This window comes from Cariama cristata, unplaced genomic scaffold (genome assembly GCF_000690535.1).
Source record: "Cariama cristata isolate BGI_N322 unplaced genomic scaffold, ASM69053v1 scaffold19943, whole genome shotgun sequence".
Lineage (NCBI taxonomy): Eukaryota > Metazoa > Chordata > Aves > Cariamiformes > Cariamidae > Cariama > Cariama cristata.
In genome coordinates, this window is record NW_009610411.1 from 37,462 (window position 1) to 62,041 (window position 24,580).

The 24,580-nt window shown below is 44.0% G+C and overlaps 1 protein-coding gene across 1 annotated transcript in view; it reads right to left on the reverse strand.

Annotated features, from left to right (window-relative positions):
• The window catches only part of ABCA5 (ATP-binding cassette, sub-family A (ABC1), member 5), a 26,753-nt gene extending 4,760 nt beyond the window's left edge, over positions 1-21,993 (reverse strand). Inside the window, exons 1-27 of the mRNA XM_009697879.1 lie at positions 21,889-21,993; positions 20,962-21,166; positions 19,718-19,876; positions 19,403-19,500; positions 18,555-18,784; positions 16,929-17,070; positions 16,017-16,205; positions 15,518-15,665; positions 14,590-14,758; positions 12,933-12,991; positions 12,309-12,419; positions 11,928-12,103; positions 11,375-11,494; positions 10,440-10,578; positions 10,157-10,247; positions 9,801-9,940; positions 8,141-8,260; positions 6,914-7,115; positions 6,497-6,666; positions 5,559-5,692; positions 4,465-4,602; positions 3,678-3,791; positions 3,156-3,326; positions 2,087-2,200; positions 1,694-1,831; positions 1,126-1,200; positions 490-581 (exon numbers count right to left, since the gene is read on the reverse strand). Of these exons, the coding sequence (XP_009696181.1) occupies positions 490-581; positions 1,126-1,200; positions 1,694-1,831; positions 2,087-2,200; positions 3,156-3,326; positions 3,678-3,791; positions 4,465-4,602; positions 5,559-5,692; positions 6,497-6,666; positions 6,914-7,115; positions 8,141-8,260; positions 9,801-9,940; positions 10,157-10,247; positions 10,440-10,578; positions 11,375-11,494; positions 11,928-12,103; positions 12,309-12,419; positions 12,933-12,991; positions 14,590-14,758; positions 15,518-15,665; positions 16,017-16,205; positions 16,929-17,070; positions 18,555-18,784; positions 19,403-19,500; positions 19,718-19,876; positions 20,962-21,166; positions 21,889-21,993 (3,749 nt within the window). The remainder of the gene's footprint in view (positions 1-489; positions 582-1,125; positions 1,201-1,693; positions 1,832-2,086; positions 2,201-3,155; positions 3,327-3,677; positions 3,792-4,464; positions 4,603-5,558; positions 5,693-6,496; positions 6,667-6,913; positions 7,116-8,140; positions 8,261-9,800; positions 9,941-10,156; positions 10,248-10,439; positions 10,579-11,374; positions 11,495-11,927; positions 12,104-12,308; positions 12,420-12,932; positions 12,992-14,589; positions 14,759-15,517; positions 15,666-16,016; positions 16,206-16,928; positions 17,071-18,554; positions 18,785-19,402; positions 19,501-19,717; positions 19,877-20,961; positions 21,167-21,888) is intronic.
• Between the last annotated feature and the right edge of the window lie 2,587 nt (positions 21,994-24,580).

Below are 24,580 nucleotides of genomic sequence, written 5' to 3' on the forward strand. Positions count from 1 at the left end.
AGTTGAGATTTGCTCACTGCTTTGACGCAGAAAGCAATTTGTGCTTGCCGAACCCAGGAGTAACACTTCTCTGCAGCACAAATCTGAGAAGCCCCAAAACAGGAGAAAGAGCTGTCAATGACTGAAACTACATCATCTTTATGCCAAGCTCTTCCCTGGGGTACAGCATCTCTAGCCATGCAATGGGAAACGAAGTTCCCCTATTTTTATACAGGGGACATCCTTACAAAATTCCTGATTTTGCACTGATATAACTTAAAAGAAAGTGAAAAACCTATTTCTGCACTTCAGTGACTGAATTTCAGACAACTACAGTTATGAGAACAAATTCTTTAGACAGTTGGGATGGGATATAACCAAAGGTATTTTATTTTCTGCAATACCCCCCGTAGCTATACATTGCACACCTCAGTTTCACCACCAGCATCACTTTCAAAAACAACTTCTCTGGACTACCATTTTTTAAAAGTCTATTCAACAGAGACACACCTGAAAAATGGATCCTCTCTAACTGTCCTCCCTCCATTCTTCAGCTCGAAGCATCGCAGTAGGAAGAGCCACATGACACACTGCAAATAGGGCTACAACAGACAAATACAGTTCTGGTTACTCGGAGTGCTGCCAGCCCTCCAAGGCTGGTGATCCTATAGGTGACCCTATAGGTGATCCCACCAGCGTGACAAGTGACAAGAAGCTCCAGCTCTTCACCACCACAGAAGCGCTGATGTTTCCGAGAAGATGAAATATATCATTAGATGCTGCTCAGCGAGTCGACACTGAGGATGCAAAACCAGAGTCTGCTTAGATTTAATAGTAATTATTTGGGGGTTTTGGAGAGAGAAGGGACTGTCCCTGGCTCTGGAGTTCTCGCTCCATCAGTGCAGACTCCCATAACAATCAGGATTAGTATCAGCACCCTTAATAAGACTATTGAAGCAGCAGATGTGGAGCTGGTAGGCACAGCAGCTTTACTGATACCGTTTGTGCTGCAACAGGCTGCCAGAGCTGCAGGCTCCAGCGATGCTCAGCATTAAAACAAATCTGTATTAATAAAGAGGGGCCTTCCAGCAGGAGTCAGCAATTCTCTACAGCAAATACGGCAGATAATCAAATATCCATGCTTACAGCTATAACTGCTACCAGGAGCCGGTCCCATGGGTCGTAGTATCCTCCGTTCTTTCGCTTGCCTTTCCATGAGATCTGACAACGCAGAAAAAAAACACTTTCAGGTGAATAACCACCTACCAGAGACCGCATATTCTACACTGCGCTTTAATCTCAAAGCAGTCATTTAAGTTATGTTGCTCAAGCCCTTTCTAGGCTCTGCAGAGACCCTGCTTGCACAACTCTGACACCGATAAAAGTTCATCAAAGTCCCTCGGGCTGGTCCCAGTCTAAAGGCACCAACCCCCAGTTAACCCACCTCCCATCACTGGGTTCCTTCAGCCCACAGGCTGAGAAATGCATGCTTTTCCTTTAGCTATTTAATGGAAGATTTGCTGCTTTCCTCATTTTAAAACTGCAACACTTTGCTTACAGGAAAAAGGTGACTTTTCACCAGCGATTGCTATTCTTCAGGTGTTAAATGGCTACAGGTGACATTACACCAAAGGCAGGGGGGTGCTGCCCGTTAGCGTTACAGACATCCAGCCACCTACAAGTGCTCTGCAGAGGATCTCCTGCCTCCCCTTACCTTGATAAAACAAATCAGACAGCCAATAAGGGGATAAATAGGGATGAAGATGGAGAAGACGTAATGCAGGATGGTGGTTACCAGGTAATAGTCCAGGAAAAAGGCCACTTCAGTGACAACCGTACAGAGCAAGGCTGTCTGTACAAAAGAAAAAGGAAAAAAGAGTCCATTTTCCTTCACTTCAGACTCTCTAAGTGTAAGTTATCTAATTCAAGGAGCACTTTTTAAAGCTTTTATCATTTAGGATATGGCACTGATACAGAGACATCGGTAAACGTTTCAAATTTCTTGTGCATTAAGGACACCCGGTTAAACAAAATAACTGGGAAGTCTCTTGTGGCTTTGAGATAACCAAGCTTCCCAGCTAACCAAAATCAAGGTAAAGTTACTCACCACTGAAAATATGAATGACCAAAATTCTTTTGTATTCTGAACTTTTTTAAATGTGAAGGAGACCACGTAAGTGAAGAGCACGACTGATGGGACATAACCAATCAGGCAAAAAATCTGCAAAGATAGGAAAAGTTTCTCAGGAAATGTATAGCAAGAACCCAGGGAGGGAATTTTTTGTGCAAGTATCAACTGGAATTCCTTTTGTGTGCTACATAACTCTGGATTCATCTTTGTTGCTTAATTTGATATATTTTGCCACCTTGGTACCTAGAGCATATACTATTAAAGACACAAATAAGAGAGCATGTGGACAGGCAGGTACCTCACTCGTTCAGATTCCTTTAAACTATTTCCCATTTTTTTATACCGCAGGCTCCTATAAATGGTGACCTGAAGATTTTGGCAAATATTAGCAATTCCACCTTCAGCCTTAGTATTTTCACAGAAATTAAAACGAGGATAGATGCACTGGTAGGGAAGTAGCCCTGCAGCACAACAGTCACATCCCAAACCTGATTAACTCAGAGCTTCTGGGAAAACAGCTAGGAAAATCTGATTCTCCCCAATTACAGCCAGTATCTCAGGCAAGCCCGCTCTGAATATAAAACACATAAAGACTTGTAGTTTTCTCAATGTAATCACGTGCTGCCATTCATTGCGGAGCTGGGCTGTGCTCAAAGTCACTGTAACCTTGTCGTTAGCAGCACGCCGATGCACACGGAGCAATTATCAATCGGCAGCAAGAAGCGCAACACAGACTGAGCAAGCAGAGCAAAAAAAAGGACGGAGCATTTCCCTGGAAGATCCTGGTATTTTACAGCTCCATTTTATTCCAGTTCTGAATGAAACTCCAAAATTTGAGTGTTTTTCCCCAGGAAAAGTAGTACTATTTTGCCTTTGCTGCAGCCTGACTGGTGCCTCTGCTCCAGCAGCCTTAATTAGGCATTTTTTCCATGTATATCGGTTGGAAAAATTCCGCTGAACCATCTAAGAAAAATAAACACTTGTAGAAGACAACATAACCATGCTCCCACATCCCCACGTGTGCGCCGGTCCCCACCGCACTCACCACAGCAAGGAACTTGCCCACGTAGAAATAAACACCATAGTGAAAGGCGAAGAGGCTGCCGATCATCAGGACAAGGATGGAGAAAAACAGCGGGAGGTCGACAACGGCTTGCCCAGTCCAGTAAGCAGAGGGATAAAGCCCTGCTATCTTCAGCTGCGTGTACGCTTTGATCTGCAACAGAAAACACAGTGTTAATTAAATAGCAATTAAAACTATTAATCTGCCTCAGTGTGTGAGCAGGATCTCGGTTTTCCCCTCTAATACACTGCTTTTACACCGACGTGGCATCAGTGTGTTACCCGGTTATTGTTGGTTTTAGCTGCCAAAGAAGCAAAAAGCATTTCCACAGAATGCGAAAGGTCTTTTCCCAAACCTGCCCTACCCCAGACAGCAAACAGCAGTCACATCCATACCGCCTCTCACGGCAAAAGACGCTATTTAAAACGCCTCTTAAGATTCTCCCCCAAATCCCAATATTTTTAAGTCCTTGTGCAGTCTCTGAATCAACACCTGGGAGTTTACCTTATGGTTTTCTGCATTGTCCATAGCAAAATAGGGTGGCATTCCAGTAATAATGATTCCCAGTAACACAGCTTCAAAATAGATCTCCAGTCTGAAGATTGTGTCTGGAAGATTCTGAAATACAAATCAGATTTCTTCTATATCAGAATGTCCGTGGCAAAAAAAAAAAAAAGCATTTAGAATCAGAACACGACTGTAAATGCTAAAACATGTATTCTATGTATCTCAAGATCATCCAAGCCCCAGCATGAAGAAAAATACCTATGGAAGTCTCTGGAGTGTTTATAAGAGCATCTAATAAACTCCTAGAGCATTTATCTCCTCCAGCAGGGCCTCTCCTCTCCTAAAGCCACCCCAGCTCTGCTCAGGAGGCAGACGACCTCCAGCATCCCCACATTCAGCCTCCCGAGGATTGCGGGTAACCGGTAACAAACCCGTAAGGAATTCCCAACAGGACATCCTCTTTCCAAGCCCCTTTTTCCTCTACTTCCACAAGCTGCAGAACAAAATCCCAGCACCTTTCATGTCCTCTTAAATTCTGCAAACATCCGTACCGCACCACCAAGGACTTACTCCACGGGCTTTGGCTACTGGGGCCCAATCCTTCCCGACAGCACTGTGCAGAACACGGCCCATGGTGCTGCAGACACTCCCGACCAGCTTCTCCCTCCGTTGACGGCATGTTTTTGCACTCCCCCTCTCACCCCAGGGATGCTCTGCCACCCGTCCCGTCTTTCAGGGTGGTTTTTGCCGGGCAGCCCCCGCCGCAGCCACCGGTGCTGCTCACCTGAACGAAGGGGTTGCTCCAGATTTGAATGCTCTCCGTCACGTTTAAATTGCGCAGAAGTAGATTGCTGACAATATTCATCAAAACTGGCAGGGAATGCACCATGGTACTGTTGAATATGACCGTGAAAACATAGTTCTGGAAAGGAAAGTAGGTGCTATATTAATTCTTCTGCAGGAAGGGTAATACCCCGAGAGGGTTCTCCTACGGGCTTAATTAAATCTGAACATTGGGAAAACTCTTTGCATAATAGAGTATGCTTCGCAGGAAGCTCTGGGCTCCTCAGGGTGGTTATAACACGTAACATAATTCAGGGAAACAGTGATGCTCACAGAGAACACATTACTTGGAATAAGCTCCCAGAATGTTTTATGCAACTGTGACGCTGTGACAAATGGTGCTCCAGACAATTACAGTCTGAAAAACAAAACACACAACGACCTGCACTTGTATGTTCTTGCTAATGCATTTAAAAACCAGACAGGCAAAAATTTACATTCGCTAAGGGCCGCGCTGTCACACTAATATTAACAGTCTGCAATGAATAAAAATGGGAACAAGAGACAGCGCCAACATATTGCAAAGCAGTTGCTTTGCTGGAGATTAAATACAACCCCAATGTTCACATCTTCCTGACACTCCTTCAGTGACCACACTGAAATGAATACTTACAATCCAAGAAACTCATTTTTCTTTACACATGAGAGCACCATGGAATTATACTTCTGTCAAAATGTATAATTCAGCCAGTATAAGTAAAAAAAAAAAAAAAAGAAAAGTAAATTCCTATGCCAGGTCTCTTGTGAAGTAAAATATTTCTCTTGGCTTTTTGTATCCTTGTGGGGAAGAAAAGGGGCTGGAAGTTTTATTAGCCTACCATAATTATCATTGTGGAAGAACATTTATCTTGATAATATTTCCATTCGGTTAATGCAAGTCCTCTTTGCAGGCCTCTTGTATAAGCAATATTATACAGTATCATTTGATTGCATGACTCAGTATGTGCCTTGCAGGCAAGAGTACAACAAACCCAGCCCCTAACCAGCTGCCTGTCTGCTCTCTGGGATACGGCTGAGCCGGTCTCTCCGCCTTACCTGTCTGGATTCAAGGTCAAACACGTTCAAAGCTGCGCTGTGAGGTGCAGCTGAGACGTAATCACTGTCGTTGAACATCTCCAAGAGGATGTTCATGCTCCCAAGAGAGTGCACAATGTCATCGATACCCGATTCTGGTGTAAGACAGAGAAAACAACATGATTACTCATCACCAGCTTGAGTATTGTACACAAAATTATTGATGCACATTGTTCCCTTACACATGCCCAGCAAAAAGAGTCCTCTGCTGTTTTGAACACCACCAATATTTTTATTTTGGCTTCCCACTCAACAGCCTCCAAAGAATTAAAGAAAATTTTTTGGTTATATTCTCCAATTAATTTGTGCAAGTCAAATGCAGCAGTGAGGAAGCGGAGCAGCCAAGGAGCATTATCAGGATACTCAGTTTCAGTCGAACAGAGAATCAGCTAAGAGAGCAGGAAACCGGCAGCACTTTGATACGGTGTCTGGAGAAGTGAAGTTGGATTAAGCACAAATTCCCAATAGCTCAAACAGACTCTCCTTTCTATTGCCCGGATCGCTGCTACGCACTTTTAAAACATCTTAAGTTGAAAAAAAAAAGATTTTTCCAAAATGCTTCCTAGCAGGATTTTAACGTTGATGTATCGAAACGTCTCCCTACCCAGCTCCTTCACATGGGTCATCTTTCTGTCTCGAGACACAGCGAGCACAAGGCTACCAGACACGGGACGAGGAGGAGGAGGAGGATCTCTGAACCAAACCCTACGGCACAAAGGATACTGACTCTCTACCAGCTCCGGGTACTTGGAAACTCTTCATTTGGGTTAATTTCAAGGAAGAAGTTTGTCCCCAATGCCAAAAGTAGCACACACCATCTCTGCCTACCACGTGAAATGCTACATTAAAGAGAGAGGTGGGGACAGGAGTCACCCCCCGGAGCATCTCTGCTCTCCTACCTGTGGAGTTCTGCAGCAGGAGACGACTCCTGTACTTGTGATAGTCCTCCCCGGGCTTCAGCAAGTACAAATCTGGGGAAAGTTTGATAGCAGCTACAGAATTTTTGATGATGTGGTGTATGAAAAACAGTAAAATCTGAACTACAAGAAAAATCAGAAAAAGCAACAACCTGAAAGAAATAAAAGTTTTGGTTTTATTAGAATTCAGCGAAAGCCAACCCCGTTTACGTGCACGCTACTAAAACATCTCCCTCGCCCCCCAAAAAGCGTATATTCAACAGTAACGCATAGCTTCATACTTCTTATTTTTCAAATGTAATTATGGGAAAAAAGTTAATCCCATCCTGCCCTTTCTCTGGTGTCATTCAAACAGGTTTTGAGAATTTTGTATATCACTGAGAAAGCCCCAATACTTACATGACTCTCACACATTTATTTTCCCGCTTGAGACTAAGGAAATGAACCTTGGCTATGGTGGAAACCTGCTTCTTCCAGAGGGCTGTATTGCTCATTGCTGGCGCCTTCGTCTCCGAGAGCATCAGGAGGCTCTGCTCCATATCGTCGAGGGATTTTGTATCCATTTCATCCTGCACTTGCTGGGAATTGAACACGCTATAATCTGAAAAAGAAGAGAGTAAAACTCTACAGATTCGATGCTCTGACAGAGCTACGCAGTTTGAAATAGTTGGGTTGGAGAAAGTTGGGTGCCCATCAATTCCTGCCCCTTGCTATTGCAGAAGCCGGCTCATCTCACCCCACTCTCTCAACTTAACCCCCAGGCCAAGGACACCGCTCTGCCCCAAAGCTCTCAATCGCACGCACAGCGGGCACTTCAGGCAGATGATACAAACTTCTGCCACTCAACAGATACAGACCTGCCCCAAATCCGTACCAGTAGCCTCTCTATGCACCTGTATTATGCAGTACCAGCACATTCAGCTGTCGAACCCCCTTATACCCACGCAGAAACATTGCAGAGCAGGGCAGTTTCCTAGTCTGTATCACACAGAAAGCTCTAGAAAGCTCCAGACAGCTTAAACCACACAAACTTGACATCAAAAGAAGAACTGATTAATTCTGGAGTAATATTAAGCAGTTCCAACTTTTCATTTTAATTGAAAGTTAATTTAAACAGGGGGAAGAAAGACAAATTCAGTTATTTCAGCCTTAAGTGCACGCTACTAATATTACTGTTCATACAGAAAGTTGGAAATAAATTTTATACTCTGTATTTATGATTTTGTGAAAGTAAGCTCCACCAGGAAAATAAAGCACATTTTTAAAAGCTTGTCATAAAAAGTGCAACTGTAAAGCAAAGAAATTAGATGTCAGGTACACTGAATGAAAAATTAATTACTGCAGAGACAGCCACTAAAAAGCTTTTCCCCTGGATCCTCCCAGAACCACTCCCCACCCAACTCACTGCTTTTGCACGTTTTTCATGTTAAATATTTCAAAAGCCCGGAACGCCGTGCGATTGAAGGAGCCCCATGCTGCTGGATGTAGCACTCTGCGACAGGATTTTTTATTCTTACCTCCACAGCAAAACTCCTTCTGGCAGTGACGTGGCATGGACAATTCTACTTTAATTAAGACTATATCAAATATGAGGGAAAACAGGAAAACAGCCATGGTCCATCCCACCTGCTTGATCGATCTCTGCCTCGACTTCCAGCTTCAGATAGACATCCTCCAGCGTCGTCATGGAAACGCCATAGGTGATAACGCCCAAATGGGAATGAGTGTCGAGGTCAGAAAACAAGCCTAGAGACAGAAGCGAGACATACTGGTTGCTCTGAAACAGGATTACGTCGTCTCCCAAGGGATCGCCAAGCACATCAGAGGCATCCCTAAAGCCTTCTGCACAGTAGAAAGCAGCAGGTAATGTATAAATAGTTGCTTAACTATGAAGACAGAGGTCATGACTTGAGAACCAAGGTTGGGATAAGCTCCTTTTAGCACAAAACTTCATCCTCTGTGGTCAGGTACGGGAAATGCGGCATGTTTTCCCGAAGCTGTAGTGTTTATGAAAACCACCTCAGCATCCTACAGCTCCTGGGCTCAGAGCTGCCTCCTGGCTGCCTGCAAGAGCCACTCTCCTGGAAACATCGCACACAGGGCCTGCAGGACAGCTCTTCCTACCTACATCCCTGCTCAGGCACAAAGATTTTATAAATAAAACCACTGAGCAATTTCACATATTTTTATATATAAAAAAATAAATACCCAGATCTGTAGAGCCAGTTTAACTGGGCAAGAGATCCTGGACAGCATGCACAGCTTGAAGACCAAACTGATGTTCAGAGTGAGAGCACTTATTAGTACCTTGGGATAAAAAAAACGCTGCTGGGCTCTTGCCAGTCCTATGAAGTGAAGGACTTGACAAAATGAGGAGCTTCAGAGCCAAGGTCACGCTGAAGGGAAAGGCAAACGCGTCAAATAGGAAGAGCAGCTGGATACCTGATGATGCTCATCAGATCTCCACAATTTCTTCTGCCCCAGTGGCTGAGGCATATTCCTAACCTCAGCTTCCCCTTAAAATAGTTTGGGGGAATTGATTCAATCTTGCATAAACATGTCTGTTTTTCAGAAGTACACGCAGTGGCTGCTAAAGGTAAAGCTAATAAATTATTAACTGGTTAAACGCAATGGGGAAAAAAAAACATTTATGAAATATGAGCTGCATATTCACACCAGTATTGATTCTCCCTCAGCTTTCCATATAGTGCAAAGGACACAGTGTTTCTTCCATTTTCTCCTGGGAGGTGAACAAGGAGCCCTGTGTAGGACTGATCAGATGATTTCACGAGCTGGCAGCAATTAACACATCTGTTCTGTGCTCCCTCTCCCCAGGGCATTTTAAGGCAGTGACACAACGCTCTTTGTGGCTCACAACAAGGGGGATTGAGTTTTGTAGGACTTGGGGCTTTCTGCCTTCCGGCTGGAGGCCAGCTCTGCTCATTACAACGCTCGGCAACAAGATGATGCTTCTGCGGGACAAGGGGATTCTCGGACAAAGGGTCTCTTCACCCTTCTGCTAAAGGCATCTCCCCAGGACTTGCTGTCGGGTACCCACATCCCCCTTAACATATCACAGCCCCCTTGGAGGAGGTGATGAGGTCCTCACTCACCTGAGAAAGACCTCGTTGACTGAGCATCAGCCAAATCAGCCAAACAATGAATACGTATAAAACCACATAAATGCAGAAGTGACAATTTAACAAGAATTGCAGGGTACAGTCATGCTTGACGGACTTCTCTCCTGCAGCCACTCAACCCTGCAGCACAACAAAACCATCCATACCTGCAAACTTGTCCATGTCCTTGAGCGGCAGGGTGTACACCAGCTGCTCGTCGTTCTCCTGGATCAGGCTGGCCGCAGGTATGTGCTGTCTTATCAGCGAGGTTGTAGCTTCCGTGTTGCAATAGGCATCAATGTGCATACTAAGAAAACAGACGATGAGAAATTGGGTTTTTAAAGCTTGCTTTTCTCCTTACACCCGCATCAGAACTATCAGCCAGCAGAGCACCAAACATTCATTACAAAGATGATAAACAGATCTTTTTTGGGGGCAGAGGGTGCTATCTTATAGATTTCAACAGAAAACAATAAAAAAAGATAAACGACGTCCCATAACAGATATCACACAAAAAGAATACCTCAAGCGGTAGCCAATTCCCCATTTGCTTTTGAGAAAGAGAGAAGATCCAAGGCATTTTAACATCCCTTGAGAAATCACAGCTTTACGATCTAGAAACAAAAAACAAGAAGGCCCTTTGAATCAGAAGATTGTCAATTTGCTCCAAAACCCAACTATATATTTTAAACAAAAGTGTATTCCACAGTTAGAGAAGCATCACTTTTTGCTCTGTAACGTGACTGCCGCTGACAGACGGCCTCTGCCCCCAGGCTGGTACCCGGGGGGGTCGCGGCAGGACTCACCGGCGAGGATATCTGCCTCGTCCATGAAGTGGGTACTGAAAACAGTCACGCGATTCGCTTTTCTGTTTTTCAGGAGGTTCCAGACGATGTGCCGCGAGCACGGATCCATACCCGCAGTCGGCTCATCCAGCAGTAAAACCTTTGTGCAAAAACCAAGAAGCGTTTGCAAAGCCATACCCCTGTACAAGGTATTGATCTCCAGAAATCCCACCTAACTAAATACAGGGTTTTTTGTTTGAAGTCTGCTAGTTAGTCCTCTAAAACATAGAGGAAACATCCTAGAGTAAGCAAGGCAGCTATCTTCATTACACTTTCGATAAATTCATCTCCTGTCGCGACAAATGGAAAAATCATACAGCAAGACAATGCCATAGTCTGTCTTACTCTGTTTCTAATACAATCACCTTTAGCTATGGATTCACTCCTATTAAGGGATGGTTAAATATACACATATGCTTTTAAAATCCCAGTGAACCGTCACACACATCATTTTTAAATACAGATCTAAAAGCAGTCCCATTCTTACAGGCCAGAAATAACAGAGCTGTAGCACAAAAGAGCTCTCTGGCTCCGTCCCTGCCCCAAGTGCCTGGATGGCTTTGCAAGGCTCCGACAGGTTCACTGTTGGGGGCTCAGAGTTACCTGCCAGAAACGACATAAAACTTGTCAAGCTATTTCTTTCCCAAAGATCAAATCCAGAGCTACTGCCATTACCTAAGTCATCAGCACTCTCAAGCATGAAGTTGAGCTATTGAATTGGTTTTAATCATTTAAAGCATAAATGAAGGGGAAAAAAAAAAAAGAGCAACAGATGCTCAAAGTACACAATTTTTGCATTTTACGTATTATTATATGCATTAGTCGGCTTTGACAAGCAACATCAGCCCTTGGATGTATCAGTGACACCGAGTCAGGAATGGCTCCATCACACTCACCTTTGGGTTCCCGAGAACAGCAACTCCCACCGACAGTCGCCTTTTCTGCCCCCCGCTTAATTTTTTAGCTTGATTGTCTCTGATAGGCTGCATATCCAAATCCAACAACACTTTCTGCACCTTTAAAACATAAGAAAAGCACTTATTGTTAAAAAAAAGCTATACATTTTTAACCAGATTATTAACGATTAACATTCAAATTAACTGTTCCTAATTCACAGTGTATCCTGTATCTGAGCTGCACACCCCGCTAACGAACCCGGCCATCCAGAGCAGGGCCTTAAGCTCCAGCAAACCTGAAGAAGTTAAAAGATGTCTACGATTGAACACAAATGCTAGGATTTAAAATGTTTCATGAGCATTTTAGTTTCCTAGGAAAAATTAACACTTTATCTTTGTAAAAATATCTGTCTGTACCTCTTTATCTATTGTACTGTAAACTAACATTTCCCTGCTACCTTGCCTTATGGAAATACCTGTGCAATTTAAAGGTATTTAACCCTACAGGTTAAAAATGAACACGTAAGACAATATCTGTGCCCAGCTGACTTACCTCTTGTATCAAATCATTCTGAGGGATTCCTTTAATCGCAGCAAATATGGAGAGATTCTCCTCCACAGTCAATATATCAAAGTGTATGTCGGACTGAGGGCACACCCCCGCTATCTGTCGCACTTCAAGCATTTCATCGATTTCGGAGACTTTGTGCCCATAAACAGAGACAAACCCTAAAAAAAAAAAAAAGCCAGGAGCAATCAACCGAGAGGTTTTGTACAGCCAGAGAGCAGGCTAACACGGACATGAATCCAAAGCGGACTCTTTCACACATTATCCAGAGTAACATTTGGTGCACCCTGAAAGAACCATAGAGGTTAACGGCTTTGGTTTTCAAAAGCAGGGTACTCAAAATCTCCTAACACCGGAGAAGCTCACCGTCCGTCGGTGGACACAGCCCGCAAAGGATGTTCATCAGCGTTGTCTTCCCGGTCCCGCTGTGCCCGAGCAGAGCCGTGATCTGACCTTCATAGATGTCGAAGGATAAATCTGCTCCCCGAGACAGGCGCAAGAGAAGGAGGAGACGTTAGCGATGCGCTCGTGGCACCCGAGGCCGGCTCCTACCGCAGAGGTAAATTCAAATACTGACATATGGGGTATGCATTTACGCTCTGCTCGCAAGGACGCCTTACCTTACCCACACCGGCCGTGAAGTGGCCACGTTTAAAAGCCACACGGGGAAACGAGATCAAAAGATCAGGGAGATGGGGCAGGGAAGGTCATATCACTAACGGCACGGGCAGAGGAGGAATAACGGGGACGATGTCAGCAGGCTTGCTGCAGTGATGGAAGGGCTCCTCTTTTTGGGGTACCATTTTAAACAAGACTACTGCCAAAGCGGTGAGAGAATACACACACAAGCACATCTGGCATTCATTCTCCAAGGTCCCACCCCACTAAAAGAAACCAAAAAGCCCGAACTGAAACACAAAAGATCACTCAACAGTTCAACTCTTGCTCCTCTGCATCTGATAAGCAGCTAAAAAGCTAAAATGTTCTTACTTCTGAGAGCCTCCACAGTTTCCCCCTTTTTCCTGAATGTTTTCTGAACACAGCTGATTCTGAAAGAAGACAGGTCATTTTATAAACTATTTTAGGATCTTTGGATGAAATTTTGAATGATTAACACTTGGCAACAGTGACAACACGATGACCGTACTAAAGTGGCACTAGACACGTTAAAGACCCATAGAGGCAAGTACAGAGACAAGACATCTTGTCACAGAACTTAGTCTGTCTCCAGCCTGGTATCAGAAAGCTTTTTCTGGTCACCTTCTAGGGTATTTCCTATGATGACAGATGGAATTATTTCAAATCTGTATCTCTTTCACATGGTAGAACAATGCACTAGAGATTCCCCAAGCTAGAAAAGGGAATGGCTACTCCCTGATAATTTCAGAATACAACAGAAGACTCAATATGGGAAAAAGGTGTTAGCAGAACAGACTCCAAAGATGCGATTACTGACAGCTCTTGATCAAAATTAGGCAAAAGAAAGCAGGTATCTTTCTCTCCAAGAAAGGTAAAAACGTTCTTTCCAGCTCCACTGCTTTTCAAAATGAAAAAAAACCCCACCAGTTTGTCTGAAGGCACCATGTGAAGGATGGGTTTTGGAAGCCTGGCCACCCTGAAAATGAGGATGGAGAGTGGGTTACAGGTGTGAATAGTGGGGAGGAGAACGGGGTATGAAAGAAAACAAAACCTGTACACGTAAAGATGACAAGATAGTGCGAAAATGATGGAGAGCTGGTGGAGGGATGCTATGGAAAGTATCCAAGGTGGATGAATAATGCAAAAATGGCCACAATGTTCTCATGCGAACATCAGGATTAAAACTGGACCCTTCAACCTATGGCAGATGCCCAAAGAGACATGGACAGCACCGACAACACCGGACTCGTTCTGGTCACTAAGCTCAAATGTTTATTTGAGACTAGCAGAGCCAACTGGGAGGAGTGAAGATGCAGAGCTCCGTGACTCACATCAGGCTATGCCATTGGAAAATGATGGAAACAAGGGCTAAAAAGAAGATACTGGAAATAGGATCTGAGAAACACCAAAAAGTACACGACAGTCCAGATGCAAGACAACAGGTAACACAAAATGCAGCATGAAAGGTGAGATCATGGACATCTATTTTTCCATTTTGTTTTACCCTCTTATATATGGCAGCTGGGTAAAACCACCACCAAGTTCCCCTCTGGTTTACGGAGAACACAACAGCCTTCACACAAACCTAGAATTCAGCTTTTTCTCCTGAAATGTGTGTTACCAGAAACTAAACCCTCCCAGAAGAGTCGGTGTTTCAACATCTGCAACCGCTTACGCCTCTCACGGTCTCAGTGAAACCGAGGGAATGGAAAACCGTCCGGATTTGAGAGGACTCCAACTGCAGGAATACAATCCACAAACAAACCCTTTCTTTAAGCCCAGTGACTTATCCTTGGAGAGCATCCATGTCGTTGATGATGTTGGGGCTTCACTGAAAATGGAAACTAGCCGTGCTGCGTGCGTGTGTGCGGAGGACTCTGCAATGCATACCATATGCTATTTGAATCCAACGACTGGAGAACCAAGAGTGATTTTCAAATTACACATCAAAATGTCAGGGACCCAGGTGATCTGCTAATCTGCACGTGAGGCAGGGCAGGAATCGTACCTGATGGCTTCTTTTCCCTGAAATTCGGAAGGCACGGGCTCAACTATCTCACTGAAACTTAAACTGCCGTTGATGCTGCTCTCGTACAACTCCCTGTAATTTTTTCTGTGCTTCGACCAAAATGAGGGCTTCATAAAGAAAAATGGTGTGCGGCGTAGTCCAAACTCCCCTGGATAATAAAGGGAAAAAGACAATTTCTTAATAGTAACCGCAGATATTCCTCAGTTTTTGGCTTTTAGCTATAAAAGCCATGAACCATCCTGCTGAAGGTTTAGGAGCCAGCCTGCACCCCCATTCTGGAGGGATTTCATCAGCCAAGCTTACATTATCTGCATTTAAGCCACGGTTCCCATCAACGCTGCTAGCAGGTTCCAGCTTTGCTAAGTATTTAAATATATGTGCAAATCTCTTTCCACCCAAGAGAAATCCCCAGTGCTGAAAGAACAGTGCCTTAAACGCAGGCAATGTAACGCCAGAGACATCAGAGGCAAAGGGAGCTGAAGGGCTTAACCAGGCATTAGTCGCAAGATTAACAACTTTTTTCTGCTTTTCACGTTAAACTACTGCTGTCACAGGGAAAGGTCTGGAACAGGCAGAGTGGTCTTTAATCGCTGTAAGAGCAAATTGCAAAGCTGAGGCATTAGTCAACCCAGTAAAGCTTTTCCTCTAGAAAGAGGGAAACAAAGTTTAGCTGGCGTACCTAAGGGCCATCAATTCTAAACATGCTAATACCCCTCCTCACATCTCTCAGTTTTAACAGAATATAAATTATTCCAGCTAAAAGTATTCCGAGTCACAGCGTAAAATACATTTGCAAACAGCACCACCTCCTTTCTCCGCAGTTGAAATTAAGTCTGCAATGCCACCAGCCCTGGGGGGCCCAGGATGATGCTAGCACAGTTCAGTTCAATTTTTCTCATGAACATACCTGGGATAACCTGATCAAGGTAGACAGCCACAAGCAGATAAAATATGCTATCCAGCACCAATAAAATAAGAGAGATGAAGAGTGGGTAAGGACCGTGATTTAGACTTGAAAATGTTGCACCATCTTCATAATCTTCTAGATGCATGACCTGCCAACAAACACGGACAGAGGGAGATGTTACACACCGGCGCTGTACCAGCCTGGAAAGACACGACAGCACGGTGCAAAACTTAGCAAAATTAAAAAAACAATAATAATGAAAAAGCAACTGAGACCACAGCAACAAACACAAAGAATAGCAGTAGCTTGGTGGCGCCCTGTATTTAACTTGATACTAAATCGCCATGGGAAGCTAATAAAAGAGGCGTTTTTCCCCACCATCATCAGTTTATTAAAAAAAACAAAACAATTTCAGAATATCTACATCAAGACCTATTTCAAAATGAGGCAAGACAAAGGAGCGACGAGGTTGCAGTCTGAGGAGGAGGTAGTTATTTACCTGCGCGATACCGATCAAGAAGCTGCACTGACAAAAGGGGCTGAGAATCCACACGAAAGACTTGGGGAAATCTTCCAGCAGGACAATATTAAGACCCACAAAACCAAAAGCCAGTGTCGCCAAGAACTCCACTATACCCACATGTTTTGACTTTTTAAATAGAGGTGTCAGCATAAGTGCAAAGAAAACCTAAGAACGGATTTAAAAAAAAAAAAAAAAAAGGCATTATATTGAAAAATACTACAGGATATAGAAAAACTAAAGTAAAAAGACCACAGCTTCAATTTTGCCTCTGATAGTCGTATCATTTCCCTGGTATAGTCACTACAGCATTCACCCACACCCCCCTTACAAACAGACCATCAGGTGGGACAGATTTCCCAAAGAAGCCAAGTGACAGAGAACAGAAAAAAGTTATAAAAGAAAAATCAGGAGCCATATGGCTGAGTGTGTGTATACACCCCGGTGAGTGCACCTTCTCTAAGTGATAGAGAGTAAACAAATCGCTATTTCTGCACTGGTTGCTTATGAACTCAGACAAGTAATTTGCTGTATAAATTAATTCTCTGACCTTTAATTAGGGTTTTAACATTACACTATATAGAAACAGTAAATCTTTAGAAGAGGGCATGACTTCAAAATGGTGCTGTGCAGACGGTGTTTTCAGTTCACAGACAGATGGTTATAAACTCAGATATTTCAGTAAGGACAGATATTTCTCATAGTGACGGTCGAGACCTGCCCAACATCCCAAACCAGAGCGGACCCAGGGAAGGTACCCACCACCGTCTGGTCCTGCAGGAGCCACGTTTGCTCCAAACGCTTTAGTAGAGAGAACAAGGTCAGATGGGAAGGGGGAAAAAAACCCACAGGGAAGGGATGGCTGAACACAAGAAGACCAGGAATACTTACCGAAGAGATTCCATAGAGGAAAAAAAGGAGAAATATCACAAAGGCACTGCTCTGGGGAAAGAGGGACGAGGCCGTCGCAATCACTGCCATAAGAATGGACATGACAAAAATCAGGCTCATGTACAGCAGCACCCAAGACAGCCTGGGAGCAAAAGGGGGGAACAGAAGAACAGAAACCAGTCAGTGAATTCCCAGCCTGAATTATTCACACACACAAATAGCTAAAACTACCATTCTTTAATATTCCAGACCGCTGCACCAAAGGACAAGTTTGCAACAAAACAAGAGCCCCCAAATAAAGAGAGCTCTTACAAACATCCCTGTAATTGCTCTAGGCATTAGAGCACACACATCAATACCCACAGCATCAAAAAGATACACAATTAGATGACTCCGGATTTTTTTTTTAACTTGCATAATTATTCCCTGGTATAACCAAAAGAGGGTAACCGAGTAGTCGGTTTCAATAATTAAAGAAATTCTATTTAAAATTTAATACACTAGTCATTCCAGTAGCTGGACAGGGTAATAAAATCCTTTTCTTTTTAAAAACAGAGCTGCAAGTCTGTAAGCAATTCTGACCTCAGGAAACAAGGGCGATTTGTGTACAGGTAGTAAAAAAACGACACATCTTCCTCAGAAGCAAGTTTTCTGAGTTCTATTCGGTGACCGACCACAGCTGCATTACCAGCGCGCCTCTGCGGATCGCCCCCAGTCCACACTGGGAAAAGGACAATGATCTCCTGCAGACCAGAGATGCTCAGTGCTGATGTGCGAGGGGCAAGCGGGGACAGCGGGCCAAGGCTGCGGGTGAAGGACTCAGCTAAATAAGATTTGTCCCCAGGGACGCACCACAGACAGACAGACCCGACTGCCAGAGAAGAGCTGGGGTGCAGAAATAAAACAAAAGCAACCAGAAAAAAAATAACCCAGACAACCCCAGCTGGCTGTTACGGGGCAGCAGGAAGAGATGCTAAAATGCTGTCGGCTGCTGTGGCGAAGGACAAAGCTAAACCCGTTTTTGTCTCTGTAATTATCAATGATTTCAAATTAGTACATCTTCTCATTTGGAAAAAAAATACAACCCAACATTATATTGCATAGGACAATTTCCATCACGGTGAGGAAACAAATTAAAACCTGTTGCTCAGACTGCTCTGTCACATTAAAATTATAGAGTTAGATTCATTTAATTATGTGTTGGGGAAACTGCTGCTAAGCTCTGGAGAGAGACTGCAGGTCACCTGTTGAGCCTCCAGAAAAGGAGGTACTGAGCCAAAAATATTTAAAAACAACGAAAACCAAACTACATAAAAACCTCACACATCATCACACTTAATGCCTCTAAGTCTGGTATAACTTCACATGCATAAACGCAACAGTATTTATCTGGTATTTACTTACGAACATTTTCCTATTTTCACGATACTGCACGTATCTCTATGTTAGATTTTTACAGAGTATCTCACTTTTAGGCTGTTTTCAGTTAATCAGACTGAAAACAGTTAAAAGACTGGAAGACAGGATAGAGGAGTTTTCCTCAAAAGTGCTGGGGTACTTTTTAGAAAAGAAATATAAAATATATAAAGAAATATAAAGAATGGGTTATACCAAACACTCACATACCAAAAAGCAGTGTCATGAAGTCCCAAAATTTTTAAGAATTCCTTCAACTTCCTCTCCTTTTCCGCCACAATGTGAATTGCCAAATAATACCCAAATGGTGAGAAAGCGATCACTAGGTAAATTAAGATGATCGCACGAGGAAAATTATCTATTTCCACCACCGCAGCCTCTCCCATAACCATTGCTCTCGTCAATTCAAGTTGTTCCCAAACCGACTGATTAGTCTTCAGCTGAAAGGAAGAGAAGGAAGAGTTATTTTTGCATCGCTCCTGATTTTACAGCCCCATCCCACCCGCCAGCCGTCGGAGAGAGATCTGGAGACCCCGAAACCTTACTGTCCTCAAATCCTAGCACGGAAATCGGAGAACATCCTAACACCTGGAGATAAAATTAACGATTCTGCAATTCCTATCACCTAGAAAGATGAGACTCGCTCCCGCCGCGAGCGGCCTGACGGGAGAGAAAGAGGGAAAAGGGCATTGCCGAGGAACGCCGACCCCAAACCAGGAAGGCAAATTCCGCAGCCCCTTTCGGTGCAGCATCTTAAAGAGCATTTTGGGGTGAGCATCGTCAAGCCTTTGGGTTTTGATGACTGCTGGGATGCACGGTTCAGGCTCATTTGGACAGAAATGAAGACAAATGCCTGCGTTATTCAACTGCGCAAGAACACTTCTGTACAAAATACGGCAAAACACGCAGGAAATATTCTGCCTTCTCCTCGCATTCGAGCTAATTTTTGATACGGCATTTTATACAATTAATAGACAACATCACAAAACCAGTCAGAACCAAGGCAGTCCACGGATGTGAACCTCCTTGGTTTTACTAGGTTATTTTTTCAGATTTACCTGTATAATTGCAGCATCGATGCAAGCTTGCAGAGCCGTAAATCCCGAGCTCCAGTACGTTACCGATTCACACCCTTTCCGCAGGTTGGAGCAACTGGCTGCAGAATAAAGCAAGGTCTTTTAAAATGCAAAAAGCCGGAGTTACAGCTGTCTTATCCCCAACGTAAAGATGGCACAGCTTGAGGCCATCCCTTATAAATGGTGAAAACAAACGCCACAAACCGACGCATGCAACACTAGCCCCAAAAAGAAAAAGAGGGAATGATTTTTCAGTTTACCCCCTTACAGAGCACGTACAAAAGCATGCTCATTTACCTCTTGATTCCATATAAATGGAAGACATCGCGACCGAATCGGGAAACCTCAGCTGGTAGGACATGGCATCGTTGAACACTACACCCACAAAGTTTGAGGGTTTAAAAGCACTAGCCTCTTGCAGCTCCTCTTCGCTTAAATACTCCTCTGTGATGATGCCTGCGAGAGAGAAGAAATTATCACATTGATTTAGGTATCAGTACAGCAGGAAGAAAAACTGTGCAATAGTTTTAAAGAAGCATTATGTTAATAATTCATGATTTATTTGGTTTTGCAGAGAGAGATAGACACACACATATATAGATGTATACATGGTTATATTTTTGTCCCAGTGAAGAAATATTCTCCTGAACAGAAACCTGCAGGTGTTGCTCAGTAGCAGGGTGGGTAACTCCAATTTACCCCCGAGCCTTTCCCTTTTTCCCCCCATTTTTTGCCGCTCCAACATTTTCCATGCCCCAATCCTCTGCCAGCCACCTGAGAGTTTATCCTCCAGCACCAGCACTTTTCAAGAAGGGGAGATTAACCAGGGCAGAGGGCTAAATATACGAAAACATAGTACTTTGCCACCAACTTCAGCAGAGGATGGAAGATGGGCTGCAAAGGCAGAAAGCAGAACCGTTTGCTCGAAGCAGCTGAGCGCACCCGTAAGGAAAACGCAGATGTCGGGCTGGGCGGTTTCTCCACAAGGAAGAGAATCAAAGATACCAAACTAAAAATACAGAGTGGTTTTGGAGAGATGAGCTCCCGTTAGATGTGTGAGCTGTAGCATTTTAAAAAAAAAGAAAAATCGCTTTCAAAAGAAGAGGTGATACAGTCTTAATGGGAGTCAGAATTCAAAAAAAATTTTTTAAAGTTGAAACAACAGGATAGCAAACACAACCTAAAGTATCTGCAGAACAGCATCATCTCCTGAATTTGCCCCAGGATGTCACAGGACAAGCGTTACTTAGTTCTGCAGCTGTTCAGGGGCCTTCTGCACTTTGCACGTGGGTCCTCCCAAAACCTTCCCTGCAGCCACCTAACGCTTGTTGGTTGCAACAGGAGAGTGGGAACCACTTTGAGATGGCAGTGCCAGAAACCAACCAAGCAAAAAAACCCAACAAACGCCTTCACAGTCTCTATCTGCGATGGAAAAGAAATGCTTTTTTTCTACCATCAGTAGCAACACTGAGCTCCCTCTTCAAACACAAGCCACAGCATGAGATATACTGAGGAAAATAAAATGCTTAGGGTCTGAATACCATCTTCAAAGTTATCAAAAGCCACTTTCTTCATGATTTCTCGTGCCATTCGGGTTGGCGGCGTGTATCCGATGACAAAATTCACCAGCATGGAGGTATCCAGAGTGCCGAGGTTGGTGTTGGCGACCTCGCCGTATTTCCTGTGCGGGTGCATCATGCTCATCAGAATTAGCCAGAACAAGAAAAAGAGAGGGAAAAGGACCTCCTGCACAAGGAAAGAAATAAATAAGAAAACTTCAAAGAGCAGTCATAGAAACAAAAATTCCCGAAAGCTTATCTTCGTTACATTAAGCTTAGAGGAGGGACTATGAGTCCAACTACTTAACTGTAAAGTTTCCTGAATGTTTTCAATGTAACAGCAATTTTAATGCCAAATCTTTCTCTGGCATTGAAGCAGGACTTTAATCGCATGCATTGGTAACCTAAGAAGCCATTTTAAGGTACAAAGGGACAATTCTACGTGCTTTAAGTATCAGCAAACTTATGCTATTTGGAAACTAACAAAACACAAACCATGAACCATTACACAAGTCCAGCCAAGCATTGCGTTGTCTCTTCTTCACCTCTGACTTCATCTTAAAATGCCATACAATCACCCATGCGCAGAGCTAAACTGTTACAAAAGGTAAAAATCTTTTTAAGAGGTCTACTCCCACTATACTGCTTAGTTATGGGTGCAAACGTTTTTAGAAATGCACGAAGATTGAAATATTAATTCAAGGATGCCTTCTGGATAATGCCTTGCATGTTAGGATACATTTTCAACCAAAGGATCACAAAATACCTTCTGAAAAAGCCTGTATCAACCCAAAATTCAGAGCTTCAGAAATATCATAATAAAACTGAGCATCGCCTCTGACTCAGGAGCCACTTAAATGCAGAATAACTGCCGACTCGAAGGCAGCAGTAAACAAGCGCTCCACTTACCTGAACGCTGCTTTTTTTAGTCCTACACTTAATAAGACAGTTCTTGAACAAGAGAGCTCTGGTTTGTCTCCATACGCCCGCTTCTCTCGGAGCAGCCGGTGCCATTTTTCAAGACTAGTTTAAGAAAAAAGAACAACAAAACCCGTATTTATATTAAATGACAAAATAAATCAAAAAGCAAAAGCCAGGCAGCTGCAGCATTCAGTGGCTCGTATTGTTACATTTTCATACAAATTTTTCATTTTCAGATTTTCATATTTTAAACGCCTTCCAATAGATACGCTAGATGCCCGTTACACGAAGAAACTGGCAGGACTCGTTCACAATGAGAGCGCTGGGAGCGGGCTGGGGATGCCACCTGAGCCATCGCCACCCAAGGGCTGGATCAGCTCTAGGCAAGCTCACAAGACTTGAGCTAACCCGGGCTTATTTTCACTTTGCTACACAGAAATGACGAACCAAAGTATTTATCACAGAGCACAACTCCAGTGTCCGTCACATGAGCTCAGGGCAGCCGGCCAGGCCGATGCATGCGAAAACAAGAGCCATCTCACCCCAGGCAAACTGTTCAATCTACCGTGAGTAACCCCTTTCCATTCTGGAGCAGATCCAACACCACCTATTTTCCTTTTCACTATTTTTTATCTTTCCGTTAGGCCAGCTGCACAGCACAGTAGTGCTGAAGATAATCTTTGGAAAAAAAAAAAAAAAAAAAAGAAAAATTGAAAATGCTGTTCCAGGAGACAGCATCCCATTGCACCAGGACGTACGTGGTGAGGGACGGCGGGTTGGGGAACCATCAGGTTTCTGCCCCCAGTTTTGCCACCACCTTGCTGTCTGCAGTTGGGAGTCGCTGGTCCATCTCCGTCTCCATCTCTCGGTGTCCTCGCCCGAGATGCTGAGCTGCCCGGCAGGGACAGCAGCAGACCAAGCGCGGGTCTGCCCACCATCACCCCTCCCAGCTCCCACCTGCAGCAACATCCCACACGCCACGGGGGAACAACTGAGTCATTTCTCAACGTTTCAGCCAAAACACAGGGCAGATTTTAAGAACTGATCCATCTTCCAGGTTTTACAGCTACCAACGCTTATTCAAAAAGCGGACTGACCGTTTTGGTGACTGCATATTTAGAGCAGCTCTGCAGCAGGGCTTGGTTTCTCTGTTATCTGTTAGACAACACATGGCCCAAGCTTCCTTCCCCAGCTGTATTTTAATATGGAAACCTATTTTTGGAGGGCAGACATCATCTAACTAAAGAAACACACGAGGTCGCTCGGATGTCAGCGCCACCACTACGAGCTGGGCTTGAGGAACTTCAAACACACAAACCGCGTACAGACAGACAGCTCTATCAGAGCCTGCCTTCCTTTGAGCGGAGGAGGGAAGAGAGGAGGGGAAAGGCATCTGCAAGCAACCGACCCCACTGCTCACGGGTTCCTTCGCCGGGTGTCGGGGTCCTCCGCGGGGCAGTGACCCCCAGCAGGCACAGGGAGCACCAGGACCCACGCGGGACACGGCTGCACGTCACCGAGAGCGAAGCATTGGGAAGAGATCCCACCTAGAGCCTGGCGTGCTTCCGAGCAAGTCCCACTGAATCTACTTCAACAATGAAAACAACAAAAAATAATTTCTCTCGATTAAAAAAACAAAACAAAACGCAAAATGCTTAAACATCAACCCACGCTAATAACTAAATCTCGCAGGAAAGATGCATACGAGTCCTCCAGGTATTTTCAAGCAAGAACGCTTCAAAATGACAGCAGAGTGTTTCGAAAATAATCAAGAGCAGCATCTGTTACTTACAGGTCATAAAAAATAAGGTGCTTCTCCCCTCTGTTCACAGCATGCCCTGTTAAGCGCTCGGACTTCCACGGTTTGCTCTCAGGAGCAGATTTCAAGAGCATTTGCAAGAGGTCCTTGCCGAGTGCTGCATTAAAGCAACAACCCCATCCCTCAGTCATACTTCTCCATTTTAATGAAATCCAAAAAACTGGCAAAGATGATTTAATCAGATTCAATCACTAATGCCAGGTACTGTTTCTTTAACTATCTTCTATCCAGTTACAAAAACCCAAACCAGTAATACTTCCACATCTTCGCTGGAACACTTCCATGTTTTAACTTACATCACCTAGGTTGGAGGAAGGGTTGTTTAAGAACATTAATTAATTACTTGACATTACACCTGCCGTCTCCACTTAAGCTAATGAAGCCACCTAATACACAATTAAGAACACTGAAGAAGTATCACTTGAATGGTAAAAAATTATATCTGGGCAAAAAAACCCAAACCCTCTGAGAAACTCCAGATGAGGAAAACGAACACATAGGGTGAACAGAAAAAGAAGCTGCCAAGGCATTTATTTGAATAATGCTGGGCAAAATGAAAACACTCTCCACCTGTGAAAGACCCCCCCAATTTAGCCACTTCGTTATGATCCTGTACTGACAGGAGCGGCTGAAACACAACTACTTCTGGCATCTCAGTCAAAGCAATCTCAAGGAAATGACTGGTTTTGTACTTTAATTCCACACCAGAGATGCTAGTGCTTGGGGGGGGATATAACAATCAGATGATACTTAGGATGGCTTCCCTCACTCCCCAGATATCAACCTGACAAGGGTCAGTTTATGTGATTTAGTGCTGCACCTGATGTTTTCGCTGTTTTTTAAGCAAAAAAAACCCAAACA